This window comes from Brassica oleracea, chromosome C3, assembly GCF_000695525.1.
Source record: "Brassica oleracea var. oleracea cultivar TO1000 chromosome C3, BOL, whole genome shotgun sequence".
Classification (NCBI taxonomy): Eukaryota; Viridiplantae; Streptophyta; class Magnoliopsida; order Brassicales; family Brassicaceae; genus Brassica; species Brassica oleracea.
This window is the reverse complement of record NC_027750.1, coordinates 22,848,977-22,862,715: the sequence shown is the minus strand read 5'-3', so window position 1 is coordinate 22,862,715 and position 13,739 is coordinate 22,848,977. Positions and strand designations below refer to the sequence as shown.

At 36.5% G+C, this 13,739-nt stretch overlaps 5 protein-coding genes across 5 annotated transcripts; 3 read left to right on the top strand and 2 right to left on the bottom strand.

The window, feature by feature from the left end:
- On the bottom strand, positions 1–3,282 carry LOC106336220 (T-complex protein 1 subunit gamma-like). Its single transcript, XM_013774981.1, has 13 exons — positions 3,159–3,282; positions 3,017–3,078; positions 2,857–2,929; positions 2,582–2,649; positions 2,416–2,485; positions 2,151–2,219; positions 1,995–2,066; positions 1,813–1,886; positions 1,077–1,739; positions 879–1,004; positions 683–787; positions 514–588; positions 1–432 (listed from the first exon to the last, which is right to left on the bottom strand). The coding sequence occupies exons 1-13, from the start codon at positions 3,181–3,183 to the stop codon at positions 247–249; spliced, it is 1,668 nt and encodes a 555-aa protein (XP_013630435.1). The 5' UTR covers positions 3,184–3,282; the 3' UTR covers positions 1–246.
- Positions 3,283–4,293: 1,011 nt separating this feature from the next.
- Positions 4,294–4,875, top strand: LOC106332737. The gene has a single exon (XM_013771228.1). It carries the CDS (start codon positions 4,449–4,451, stop codon positions 4,767–4,769), a length of 321 nt encoding a protein of 106 aa, XP_013626682.1. The 5' UTR covers positions 4,294–4,448; the 3' UTR covers positions 4,770–4,875.
- A 1,301-nt stretch (positions 4,876–6,176) lies between these two features.
- LOC106332896 lies at positions 6,177–6,872 on the top strand. The gene has a single exon (XM_013771388.1). The coding sequence runs from the start codon at positions 6,388–6,390 to the stop codon at positions 6,715–6,717; it is 330 nt and encodes a 109-aa protein (XP_013626842.1). The 5' UTR covers positions 6,177–6,387; the 3' UTR covers positions 6,718–6,872.
- A 490-nt stretch (positions 6,873–7,362) lies between these two features.
- Positions 7,363–8,498, bottom strand: LOC106333000 (germin-like protein subfamily 2 member 3). The gene is made up of 2 exons (XM_013771480.1): positions 8,340–8,498; positions 7,363–8,079 (listed from the first exon to the last, which is right to left on the bottom strand). Exons 1-2 carry the CDS (start codon positions 8,446–8,448, stop codon positions 7,532–7,534), a joined length of 657 nt encoding a protein of 218 aa, XP_013626934.1. The 5' UTR covers positions 8,449–8,498; the 3' UTR covers positions 7,363–7,531.
- A 2,557-nt stretch (positions 8,499–11,055) lies between these two features.
- Positions 11,056–13,650, top strand: LOC106335294 (pectin acetylesterase 12). The gene is made up of 10 exons (XM_013773772.1): positions 11,056–11,467; positions 11,789–11,871; positions 11,952–12,081; positions 12,167–12,240; positions 12,338–12,424; positions 12,511–12,635; positions 12,711–12,825; positions 12,914–12,991; positions 13,065–13,316; positions 13,432–13,650. Exons 1-10 carry the CDS (start codon positions 11,269–11,271, stop codon positions 13,537–13,539), a joined length of 1,251 nt encoding a protein of 416 aa, XP_013629226.1. The 5' UTR covers positions 11,056–11,268; the 3' UTR covers positions 13,540–13,650.
- The last annotated feature ends 89 nt before the right edge of the window (positions 13,651–13,739 follow it).

Here is a 13,739-nt window from a genome sequence, read left to right as displayed (position 1 = left end):
CAAGTAAATCCGGGTTAGACTAAAAATAAATCAGCGTCTTGCAGTGCCAACGCCTTTGCCTTACAGAAATAAACAAAAGATTCATCACTCGAAACACTCACTCCCTTCAAGATCTTTTCTCCCCAAATCAAAATGCAAAACAACAAGATACTAAAGAGACTGTCAAGTTCCAAAAACATTCCAAACTAAAATAGCAAAACAAGACCAAAAAAAGGAACAAGATGAAGTTGGTGAGAGCACAATTTTCTAGTCGGGAAGTATTTGCTCGTTGTCTGCGTCTCCTTCAGTCTCAATGGTAGGCTTTGAAGGTCCAGCTCCAGGAGCTTGCTTCTTCTTGATACCACTCACTATATCATCAATCCTCAGTAGCATACACGCTGCTTCAATCGCTGTCTTAAACGTTTGCGCCTTCACATTGTAAGCATCCCATATCTAATCACAAAGTTTCAAAGTGTCAGTCTCAAGAAACAATAGATTCACCAGAAAGAAAAAGTTTTATTTGTTTATTCTTGCCTTGCTCTCTTTCATGTCAGCTATTGCACCAGTGTTTCCATCGATTCCAGTCCAAGCATTCTCACCATTTGCATGCTAATACCAAAACACACAGAAAATTTAATCAAAGAGAATGGTTCAAAATCATAAAATGGCAGATAATGAGAAATCAATCTTAGACCAAAGATACCTTTCCTTGCAGTGCTGTCATAGTTCTGATCACGTTAACTCCACAGTTCTGAGCTAAAGTACGTGGAATAGCCTCAAAAGCTATAGCAGCTGCTTCATAAGGCCACTGTTTCAATAACAATAAGATTTAGAGGCCTCATCCTACTCTGAAAAGATCTTAACATAGGTTTACTGGTTAAAAAAGAAACATAGCCAACCTTTTCGATTCCTTCAATGGTTGCACTCTTCTGTTTTAGAGTAGCAGAGACGGTTAACTCAGTGGCTCCACCACCAGGAACAAGCTTTGGATTCTTGATGATGTTTCTTGAAACAGACATGGCATCCTGTAGGAAGAATGTATCAAAGCATTAGTGATAATGACTTTGACAGAAGACAGTTAAATATCATTCACACACCTGAAGATTCCTCTCCACTTCATTGAGAAGATCTTTACTTGGTCCCCTCAAGAGAACAGTACACGCTTTGGGCTCTTTGCAATCAACAACAAAGGCAAAGAAATCGTCTCCTATCTTCTTAACCTCAAACAAGCCAGCGCCGGTACCAACATCAGACTCTTGAAGCTCATCAGGCCTGTTCACAATCACAGCTCCACAGGCCTTGGCAATCCTGTTGTTGTCCGTCTTTCTCAGCCTCCTTATTGCACTAACCCCCGCTTTACTGAAATAGTGACACGCTAAGTCGCTAAGTCCCTTCTCTGTGATCACCAAATCGGGTTTGAACTTTAGTATCTGCACGCAGATGTTCTCGATGTACTCCTCTTCAAGCTTCAGCAGAACTTCCCAGTCCTCTTCTCTGACCAGCTCAGCGTTGGTTTGGTTTTCACCTTTCTTGTACTCAAGGGGACAGTCGAGAAGAATGATCCGTGGGTTGACAATCTTTCTCTTCATTTTACCGGGAGCGACTACGTCTTTGTTGAACATGACTCCTTTGAGAACCTTGGAGTCTTCCAATTGACCACCGGGGACCTTCTCAACCTTGATGTATTTTTTTATATCCACCTCTCTCAAGCCTTGTCCAAGATCAACACCAACAGTAGTGGTGGCATCAATGGCCAAATCCTAAAAGAGACACATGAAATGGAATAAGAACTTGAGCACAATAGAGATTAACTTGAGAAATTAAAGTACTCACAGCAATCAGATCACCAAACTGGCTTGTGAATTTTGTGCCTATGCAGCTTTTTACTAGTCCTAGTACTGTTGCACCTGCAATACAAATGAACATTCTTGTATAAGTACATATTAGGGAAAAGAAGAAAAGTCCGTCCACCCTTGGCTGAAAATTATCAAAAACGAAAGTACAAGTGGACTTACGGTCATTGACATCGACTGACATGGCAATCTTGTCAAGAATGGCGATAGCATCCTCAAGAGCCTTGTTATAAGCTGCAGAGAAGAAAACATTCTTCAATCAAAACAGTAAACAAAATAAAACACTGAGGAATGGTAAGAAGTTATACGGAAGTATACCACGGCAGATGACTGTGGGATGGTAACTCTTCTCAATAAATGCCTCGGCAACATGTAACATTTCACCAGCTGTTGAAAACAAAAATCAGCGACAGTAAAAACTAAAAACAGCAGGAAAAAAATGTTGCTTTCAGTACACATTCGTATTACTCTAAGTGTTCAAAACCACAATAAGAACATCACAGCCAGTGACCATTTACACTCTTCAAAGCAAACGTAGTGTACAGAGAATAATTCCAACAAAAGACACATCAAATGTACATACCAAGAACAATAACAGATGTAGTCCCATCACCAACTTCTTCGTCCTGAGTACGACTCAACTCAATCATAGACTGCAATCAACACAAAAGACAACAAAAACATATCATTAAAAAATAACAATGAGAAGACAACAAGAACATTCAAGATAGAGAAAAAAAAAACAAAACCTTAGCTGCAGGGTGAGCAACATCTAGCTCTCGCAAAATAGCATTCCCATCATTAGTAACAACAATTCCTGAAAAAAAAGAAGAGCCACAAACAAACACCTTAGCACACAAAACAACATAGGATCCACGCAACCCACACCCATATATATCAAAACCTTATTTAGGGTTTATATACAAATCTGCAAAGACTGGATCTTTGAAAAAGGTATAAGCTTTAACCTAATATTATTCTCTTTTTAAGATCTATAAAACAGTAATAAGAAGATGAAAAGTACCTCCACCAGCATCAAGAAGCATCTTTAACATAGAGCGAGGACCCAATGTTGTACGGATGATGTCAGCCACAGCCTGTGAGAAACGAACCCAAGAACTGTGGTGAAGCCATGATCCAAAGTAGCAACATTTTAAACACAAAAAGGAAAGGACTTTCGTTACCTTGGAAGCTTGGATATTGCCATGGTGAACCTTTGTTCCAGATTCACGCTTCAACGAATCCTCTGAAACATTTTCACCAACGAGTAGCGTTAAAACAGAGGAACAAGAGTACAGATCTGTACAAGAAGAGGAAGATGCTTACTGAGAACGAGAACAGGGGCGTTCATATCTGCGAGGATCTAAGCGTTTTGACGGCGATTCCGAGCTTAGCGACGGCGACGGTGCAAATTCGAAAAGAGTGGAAGATGGTGGAGGCTGCTACTGCTTCGCGGCTCTCACTCTCTATTTAGTTTTCAGGTTTTGTAAAGCCCGTTAACTATACTCTGATTAGGCCCATTAGCTTACAAGCCCATAGACCCAATACTATATGTGTGCTATTTTGTTTTTCATGGTTTCGAGTTTTCTAGCAAAATCATTTAGAAACTACTTTTACTAGGTTGACAAAAAAAAAAAAACTACTTTTACTAGTGCATGTACATGTTTCTCTTAGTTGGGATTTGGAACAATTTTGAGATATCTGATAATTTTCTGGCTCTGATACATGTGTTTCTGTTCAGAAAATTAGCAGATATAAAAGTATGGTATATTTCCAACTACATATGTGATTGTCATCAAATTAGCTGCTGAATTTTTAATTATGCAAACTTCAACATTGTATTAAATATTTTATGTTAAGAGTATATTTTGCAAACTGAAGAAAAAACAATCACTGAATTATATAGATGTAAATGATTATGGAATTTTGTTTACACAATCTCAACACTTGTGATACATTTGGGGGTCCCTTTGATAAAGTTTGGAGCTGTATCTATTGAGTTTATCTGAAGTTTGGAGCTGTTAGGCCATCTCTTTTTATGTTCCTTTCAGACTGCGATTACTATATCAAGTTTTTTAGTTTGTGTCATAAATATGCTAACATTGTATTAATTGTAGAGTTTATACTCAAGTCTTGTTTTTTAATCATATAAGCATATATGATAATCAGAAACCAACAATACATTTGTTCGGTCAAAAACATAAGACAATTGGAAAATGTCAATATCATTCAAGTTTATAAAAATCAATCAACTAGAATTAAAACAAACCGTCATATGTAAATGGATTAATGAATACAAATTTCATGTAAATTATTTTACTAAAAGCAGAATGCGAGCTTTGGTCTTCTTTATTGAATTTTTACTAGTTGGGAAGTTAGATTAAAGTCTCACCTACTTATTAGTGTATTTGATTTGACGAGAGGACTTGTTTTTAGTAAATAAAAAGAGAGAGACGCCATTAAAATCATAGTATAGTACGTCAAAAGTTAAAGAGACCGAAACCAAACTATATTTAAAGCAACAACGTGAAGCACTTGAAACAAGATTGAGATATAACCAAAACCAAACCCTATCCGTTATCGGCGTTTAACTTGGGCGGTTTTGGCGGCTGCTAAATGCTTCCAATGAGCAGAAACATCAACAGCGTTGGCGTTTGGCAGAGCAACAACGGTTACTATGGCTATGGAGGAGGATACGTGGAGAAGAGACAGCTCTTCCTTAAGAGCTACCAGTTCTCGAGGAAGCAGAGCTTAACCGAGAGGATCAAGAGATCTGTGGGGAGGGTTGTGAAGAAAGTTGTCGGGATGAAGTTGAAATCTGCTAAGAGGCTGAAACGCGTTGTTTGGTCGCGTCTCAAAACGGCGTTCTTCTACCGCCGTAGACGTTTCTCTCGTCTCCTTCACCCAAACAAATCCTCCTCTCACTGCTTCTACTAACTAAGTCTTTCTATTCTCTCTATGTTCATTCGTTTGTGTGTGCATTAGTTTGCTGCGTGCTTAAACTAAGATTCTTCTTCTTTAATCATGTTGTTAATTCACTAAATGATCCTTGTTATAATAAACACTATGCTACAGACTGTGATCAGATATTAGATTTTAGCAAAAAAAAAGAGATGTCAAATTTTGTTTTTAGATTGGAAGGAGACTTTAGGATACGAAAGATCATACTCGTAATTTTTTAATCAATTTATTTAATGGTTTAATCATAGTCATTAGTCACAAAACGCAATAACGTAAACGAGTCGTGTTCCTCTTTTGTCGTAACTCTTTCCCAACAAATCAGTGAAACGTAAGCGAGTCCTTGTCTTACTAATTAAGTTCCATTTTACAATTAAGTAGTATCCCTATAGCGGGCCTCGTATGGGCCTAAATGTGGGTCCATATAACATTCAATGGACCTGCGACATACGGTCTGCCATTTTTAATCCAAACCTGACCGTTGATAACTCTCTGAAAGAGAGGTTAGTTTAGCCGGATACACATTATGCGGTTGAGATATCTTGGAAATAAGAACTATACTATAACCGGGATAAATAGACTAGCAACCAACTTATTCCTTGTCACCAATCTAATCATTGTCGGTTACGTGTTTATAAATATTTTTGGACCATTGTCTCTTTCTTATTGTTCTTCTCTCTCCTTGCTAATGTCACATTTGCCAGGGCTGCCCAAAATAATTATAGATTATACTCTTCTCAACTACTTCTAGTTTTGTTACAATTCATGAATTATATGACTTCCAAAATCCAATCATTGGACATAAATCTCCATATATTCCATTGATACTTCTTTATAGTCAAATTTAAATCATTAGAAAAATCTTTAGTAAAAACGTCGTTTGTTTGATCTCAATTCCATTCTTAAAATCGTGCCCTATATGGCTATATCCGAATACATTTTCTTGCTAATAGCAACATTCATTCAAAAATGCATGCAATGTGAAATAAATTCCGATATAGCGTAAGTAAAAAAATAATTGTGTGTTTTATCTGACACTACATAATTCATTGTATATATATTTTGTGTTTTTGTTATAGAGTAAATTAAAATGTAAGCATTATTTTATTGAAGACAAAAATGAAAGCATTATAAACTCAGCAAAAGTGTAAACATATAATCTTGTCTATAAGAAAAAAAAAAAATCTTGTAGGATCCAATATTTGCCGAAATGTAACTAATTCACACATCACACCAAAATATGTATTTGTCTTCTTTTGTAACATCATCGTCACACCCTTAACGGCGTAGGTCCATGTACAGGGCGTAGGTCCATGTACAGAGCATCTGTTTATGTGGTTTAACATGAGCTGCTCATTTAAGCAGAGTTGTGATATTTATGGGTTTTAAATGAAAACACAGAATAAAACCATGTGCTTTAAGAATCTTTCACACTCTCTCTCTATCTTTATATAACCACATGCCTTCTCTTCAACATCATCATCATTACAGTGTTTCCTTATCCCTACCCTTTGAAGCAAAAATAAAACTCCTTCTGTTCTATTCATCACCATTGCTCTAAGACAGCATCAAAACCATATCTTTAATAGAGCCAAAGATGCTGCAGATTGTTGGCAAGTATAGGTGGAGACAATCATGTCGTTATAAGAAGCTAACGAATCAACATGAAAACTTGACTGCATTGCCACCACCACCAACAAGGTCGACTAAAAGGCAGAACTCGGGGAAGAAGAGCGAGATTCGAGCAAAAGGGTTTAGACTAAACCGATCAAGAAAGCTGGTTCTTAAGGCATTAGCTTTTCCTAGAAGGTTATTTAACATTTATGTGCGTATCACAAATAAGATGAACAGAGAAGGTTTATATCCTAATCTTGTATTTTCTTCTCATTTGGGTTTCCCTATGAACTCAAGAGGTGGGTTCTGTTAGAGAGAAGAGGTCTGCTTCTGATTAATCATACAAGAATGATACATAAAAATGTGAAGCCAATGATTACATTACATACATACAATGTTCTTGTAACTTGCCATGTTTATTGATTTGGAGAATAATTGAAACAGAGTTCAGAGTTTGTTCTTTCTTAATAGTTCAGCTGAGCAAAAAGATGAGTGATTCTAGTTACATCCACATCAACCTTGGTGAAAATTAGGTCAAGTTGGTAAAAAAAAGGAAGGAAGAAGAATTGATATTATAAAGGACACATGAAGTTTACAAAATATTTTAACCTTAAAGAAAAAACAGAATGTAATGATTTGTGACAACAACTTTTTTATCATTTTATATACATAGATAAATGGATAGTGAAGAGATCAAGAATTGGCCTGGCCAGACAATTAACTTTTTTCTGATAGTATGGCCTATTTATCCTTGTCTGAGACATGGTTTGGCTCTAAACTCATCTGATAGTTTTTTTTTTGGGATCAAACTCATCTGATAGTTTAGCCGTTGAAGCTGCACCAAAAGCAAAAAAAGAGGACCCATAGATTCTTGTAGCAAAGTATGCTTAAAAGCATTGACAATGCATTGTATTATTTGTTTGAAAATGTTCAAAGAAATATGACTCCAGGAATCTACTTATCGAAACTGGTCTCATTGTAAGAGGGACAAAAAGTTATAGAATATCTACAACAGTTACAAAAATTACAAGCTTTTTTTTAGCTTTTGCTTAGTTTTTTTTACAAAGTTTTATGTTCATTATTAGTATACTATTATTGCATTATTGGGTATGGTCTGAAACCTATATTCATTTCTTGGCTGGGAATTTTTCCTTAACCTTCTGAATCACCTGTGGTTCAACACCGAACGCCTTGGCAAGCAAGTCATCAGGAATAGGAGGGTTAGCACCAAACAAAGACGGTCCAACACTTTGAGTCCCAGGGTTCTGACTATCGAAAGCAGCTATCACGGAAGCAGGAGCGTTGTTAGGGTTCTGCTGGAAATGGAGGAGAGCTCTGGGGAATACAAAGACGTCTCCCTTGTTGATGTGTTTGGAGATGAGTTTTCCAGTGGTGGTCAAGAAGCCGACGAAGAGACGTCCTTCGAGGACGAATATGGCTTCAGAAGCTCGGGGGTGAAGATGTGGCGGATTGAGTCCACCAGGTGCGTAGTCGATACGAGACATGGAGGTACCCATCATGTTGAGGCCAGGGATTTTCTCAACGTTGCCTGCTGTAATGGCTGACCCCATTGCGGTGTTGGATGTGTCTGCAGCAGCGGCTAAGCCTATGTAGTAGAAGTCCTCTGGTGTTATTTGTGATGGGTCTTTGCATGCGTATCCGTTTACTTTAGCACCTAATAAGAACATAACAAAAGTCGACGACAAAAACTATTGAAATTGGTTTCACTTTTTGCAGTATAAATGTTAGATCAAGAGAGACAGGATGGTCGGTTCCAGACACAGCCGGATGAAACATTCGCAATGGTTTCCAAAGTTTAAAGAACTATTAAACATATGTCATATAGCCTCCAAATTGTTTATAAAAATTAGTAAGATTAATTTAAAAATGTTTGTGACTCTTTAAACTTCAGTTTCGGCCATGAGAGAAAGATACCTTTGAGATCAGCAACGCAAAGATCTTGAAGCATATTTGTTTCGGCGAAGGCCGTGTGGGCGGCCACAAGAAAGACGGTAACAAAAAGATGGATCATGGAAGTTGCCATTGGTGGTTGTTGCTGATAAATGTTATTGATGAATTTCAGATGACCATTTGACCTTGTTTCTCTATTTATATATATTGTCAAGAAGAGAGACCAATGGAGAAGAGATATACATGGAGGGGCCATAGGCTTGTTAATCAATTTTGTTTGCCATAATTAGGTTTAGGTGTTCTGATCGTTGGTTAAGATTTGGTAATGAAAAGAGGGCTTGTTTGTTGAAGACATCAACTAGCCTATAGCTATAAGATGACCTGATACTTACCAATAAAAAAAGACCATCAATCTCTAATAATCACCAAATTATAAATGATTAAAAGAAGGGATGATGATTTTGGTTGTTTGGTTGTAGAACTCAAGAGTTTTTTTTTTTGTTCAGTTAAATCCAAACCGGCCCTTCTGTTTCGATAACCAAACCGGAAGGCATGGTTATATTGCTTCTTTTTTTATAACCAAAATAAAGTCAGAACCTTAACCGTCTAAAGGTGAACCAAAACAAAGAAATGAACCGAAATTGAATTTCTCTATTCATGTCAAGTCTTACAAGGCGCAACCTATATGTAATATGTTAGTGAAGACTAGTTTCTTATATTATTAGGCTTTTTTATAAGATAAGTATCTTTGTTCTTGTTTCTCCCTCCCCTGCTTATAGTTACTAGCTCCTTTGATGCTTGTCTCATAAACACCAAGTCTCTATAAGCATGTGAAACAAAAGATTCATAGACCTTTCCTGATCTTCAAACTGAAGCACATTGCCATGAGGCTTCACTCTGGCCGTCTGCCTGGTGGGTCTTTTCACACCATTCACTAGGCCGATTAACTTTATTGAGCCCATTATAGTTTTGAGCAAATCAGTAAAATCGATACATTTGAAAGCTTAGGGCTCTTATGGAAATAAATAGTAGAGTAAGGGACCATGGTTGAAAAGAACAGAAATTGAACAAGTGGACGACCGCGGCGTAAGATCAACATGTGGTTGATGGGAACGAGACGAAGACCGGATTTTCTCGTTCTGCCATGCACGCTTTGTCTTTTTATGATTCTTTTTCTTATGCATTTTCATTTTTTTTGTCGACATTATGCATTTTCAATTTTCAGGGTGAAACTTATACAAAATCCATCAACATAAACTATATATATAACCAACAAGGAAGTTATAGTTTATACTTTATAGACTACTTAAATATGTAAAAACCTTTCCTTACAAGAACAACAAATCTACTAAAAAATTAACTATGCTATATATGGTAGTTTATGTAAATGTGTAAACATTGCGTTAAAATTAGTTTCAAAAAAACATTGCGTTAAAATTAAACAAAACAACTATGTGTAAACATTGCGTTAAAATTAATCAAAACAACTATCGTAGTTTATGTAAATGTGTAAACATTGCGTTAAAATTAGTTTCAAAAAAACATTGCGTTAAAATTAATTAAAACAACTATATCATTTTCGGAAAGAATGTTTTAAATGGATGAAATCAATCCAATCCAAGCATATATGATTTCCTTATACCTTGCATAACACCCACCATAACTATCATCACTTGTTAATATTTTTGCATATCTCTCTAAAGGGTGTATGATGACTTTCTCCAAGTTCCCATTATACCATCAACACTTGGTTGAGGAAAACCATCAAAGGCTATCGCTAGAAGAGTCCAAAAAGAATCTATACCTTACTCAAGTTTTCAGTGCATGTTTATTACCAACAAGGAACGGTCAACATTTTTTTTCTTAACCAAGAGCTCTTGGACTAGTGGTATTGGAACTCCGGCGGGAGTGTTCGCCCTGGGTTCGAGTCGCCTTGGCCACCTTCCCGTCTATAACCGTGCGTGCCCGGATGGAAGGCCTCGTAGGGATTAGTCTGGGCTTACCGCCTGGAAACCTCATGGTCATCAAAACAAAAAAAAAAAACATTTTTTTTCTTTACAAAAAAAAACAATTAGAAATACAATCAGTCTTGAAAATAACCAGATGAAATATTTGTATTGGAGCCTTAAATTTTTTAATATTCATAAATTTATTTTATTTTGCTATGATACATACTTAAATTTATAACATCCAGTTATTAAACTATTTTTCTATATTATTTAGAACTCTTAAAATTTCAGGAAGGAAGAGATCATAATTCAAAAGTTTGGTTATGCAAGCCTTGCGTCAACGTCAGTTCAAAGTAAAATGATTCTATACTTACTTTTTAGGTATACATTTATTCAAAATCACAGTGTTTCGACAACTTATGTACACTTCTTCTCTAATCAAATTCATGCAAGAAAGAATAGAGAGATTAAAGTATAAATGTATATCAATAAAATTTATGTCGACATCATAATTTAATCTACAACCAGTAGAAATATGAGGCTACAACCAATATAATTAACTACCAATGGACCCATTTGGTCCATGTGCTAGCTATAATAAGCACATCAAACTAATTACATCTGCTTTTTGTTGTTGTTGCCGCCAGTCCTTTATTTGATGCTGAGTGTTTTAAATGTGAACTAAGATCTAGGAAACAGTTAAAGATGGTCTCTGTCTTTGTCATATTAATATAAGAGAGTGAATTAATCTAAAACATAGATAAAACTCCAACCGTGAATCCAGCCATGAAACTCTTTTCAATATTTTTATTTTTATTTTCTAGTTAGAAAAGCTCTTTTTTTCCTACAAAGATTTTTTTTTTCCCTACAAAGATTGATTCCCTTTTTTATTACACTGTGTTTTTGGCTTTAAAGTTTGTTTGTTTCTTCTCTATCTCTCACTCCCAGAGATCTGTTTCTTTATCCTTTTCTTGCTTTCACTCTTCTCTCCAGTGAGAGAGAGAATGGTGAAGCTTTTGTCGGTATGGCTCATTGTAGCTTGCTGGCTGATACTAGGAACTCAAGCAAATGAGTATTTAGACTTCAATGTAACAGAGATAGACCGCATTGAGGAACTAGAGTTTGGCTTCTCCAAGTATAGTTCCAATCTGAACCCTTTATTAGTTGGTCTCACCCTTATCAGAGGAGCTGACTCAGGAGCTGGTACTCTCTCTGCTTCTCTCACTAGATCTCTCTTTATTTACTTTTTTTATGTGTTCTTTTACCTTTTTGTGTGTTCTTCACTTTATTCACTTAAACTACATTCTTCTCAGCTTGTTTGTTTGTTATGTCTTTTGTCCCCTTCCAGATTTTAACTTGGTTTTTACGTTTACTGTTATGTATTATTCACGATTGCTGCTTAGAATAATGTTTATATAAACAAAATTTAAGTAATTCATATGCTCAGAGTATGTTATGCTGTGATGTGTCACTAGAAAAATATTTAAAGTGATTTAACCTGGAATTGGTTGTGTCTTGTCACAGTTTGTTTGGATGGAACATTGCCCGGATACCACTTGCACCGTGGACATGGATCTGGAGCTAACAGTTGGCTCATTCAATTAGAGGTTTAGTGAATGATTTGTTTATCTATGAAAGCTACTGTTTATAGTTCTCCATTGTTAGTGTTTATTATTATGATAAATAGGGAGGAGGATGGTGCAACAATGTCAGGACATGTGTATACAGGAAGAAGACTAGACGTGGGTCATCTAACTACATGGAGAAAGAGCTTCAGTTTACAGGAATATTGAGTGATAAAGCTCAAGAAAATCCAGGTTTAGTCTCTCAATATTTATTCATGTGATGTGTGACAATGTCAGTAATTTTGAGGATTTACTGATCCTCATTGTCTTTTTGCAGACTTCTTTAACTGGAATAGAGTTAAGCTTCGTTACTGTGATGGTGCTTCTTTCAGTGGAGATGGACAGAATGAGGTTAGAATCAATACACTATTGAGTTAATTAGAGGCTTTGCTTTTAGTTCTGTAGATTTGAGCATCTGATTGGCTTTTGTTTATAACTTTTTTTACAGGCTGCACAGCTTCAGTTTAGAGGAGAGCGTATCTGGAGAGCAGCCATAGATGATTTGAAAGCCAATGGAATGCGATACGCCGACCAGGTTTGACACTTAAGAACTTCTCTTAATCTACACTTCAGGATCAAAGACTAAGAGTAGTTTCTTATGAACTGTTAATGTTGTGTCAGGCACTTCTCTCTGGATGCTCAGCTGGTGGTTTAGCCGCTATCTTACGCTGCGATGAGTTCAGAGACTTGTTCCCTGGCTCCACCAAAGTCAAGTGCTTAAGTGACGCAGGCTTGTTCTTGGACACGTTAGTTTATTTATCCACCAAACTCTCTTGATTAAGTAAACTGTTACTGAGTGGTTTGTTTCTGTTAATACACAGAGCTGATGTGTCTGGTGGACGAACAATAAGGAACTTATATAATGGTATAGTAGAGTTTCAGAGTGTGAAGAACAACCTGCCTCGTCTGTGCACTAACCATCTTGATCCAACTTCGGTAATGCTTTCTCTCACCCTGATGATGTTGCAAAATGAATCCAAGTCTTTGTAGTAGTTTATGAAACTCCCTTTTTGTTTCTGTGCAGTGTTTCTTCCCAGAGAATCTGATCAGTCAGATGAAAACTCCACTTTTTATTGTCAACGCAGCATATGATACATGGCAGGTAAGGAACATTACATTGCTTAGGTAATTCTCTTTTGATGGTTATGCTCACATTACAAGTCTTTTATAATCAGATACAAAGCAGCATAGCTCCAAAATCAGCAGATCCTAGTGGCTTTTGGCATGACTGTAGACTCAACCATGAAAAATGCACCTCTGGACAAATGCGGTTCTTGCAAAGTTTCAGGGATCAGATGCTGAGAGTAGTCAAGGGCTTCTCAATGTCTAGACAGAATGGTTTGTTCATAAACTCATGCTTTGCTCACTGCCAAACCGAGAGGCAAGATACTTGGTTTGCAGATGATTCTCCTGTCATCAGTAAAAAGGTAAAAATCTCAAATCTTACCACACAAACAAAGTAACACAGAAGCAAAGGCTATTTGTTCCAGGATCTTGGTCTCTTGTAAGAATCTGATCTTGGCTTTGTGTTTTGGAATGTAGGCAGTGGCAATAGCTGTGGGAGATTGGTATTTTGATAGAGCAGAAGTGAAGTTAGTTGATTGTCCTTACCCTTGTGACAAGAGCTGCCACAACATGGTGTTCAGATGATTTTGATTATATTACATAAACCTTAGAAAAGCTTCTCTCAAATGAGAGAGGCTTTTGTATCCTTAAGCATTAACCAATGCCTCATTGGAGAATTGTATGATTGATTTTGCATCTCTGGAAAAACAATTATAAAACCAAAAAAAAACAAAGTTTAAATGCAATCAAAGAGAAATGATTTCTTCTAACTAATCTTTTTATTT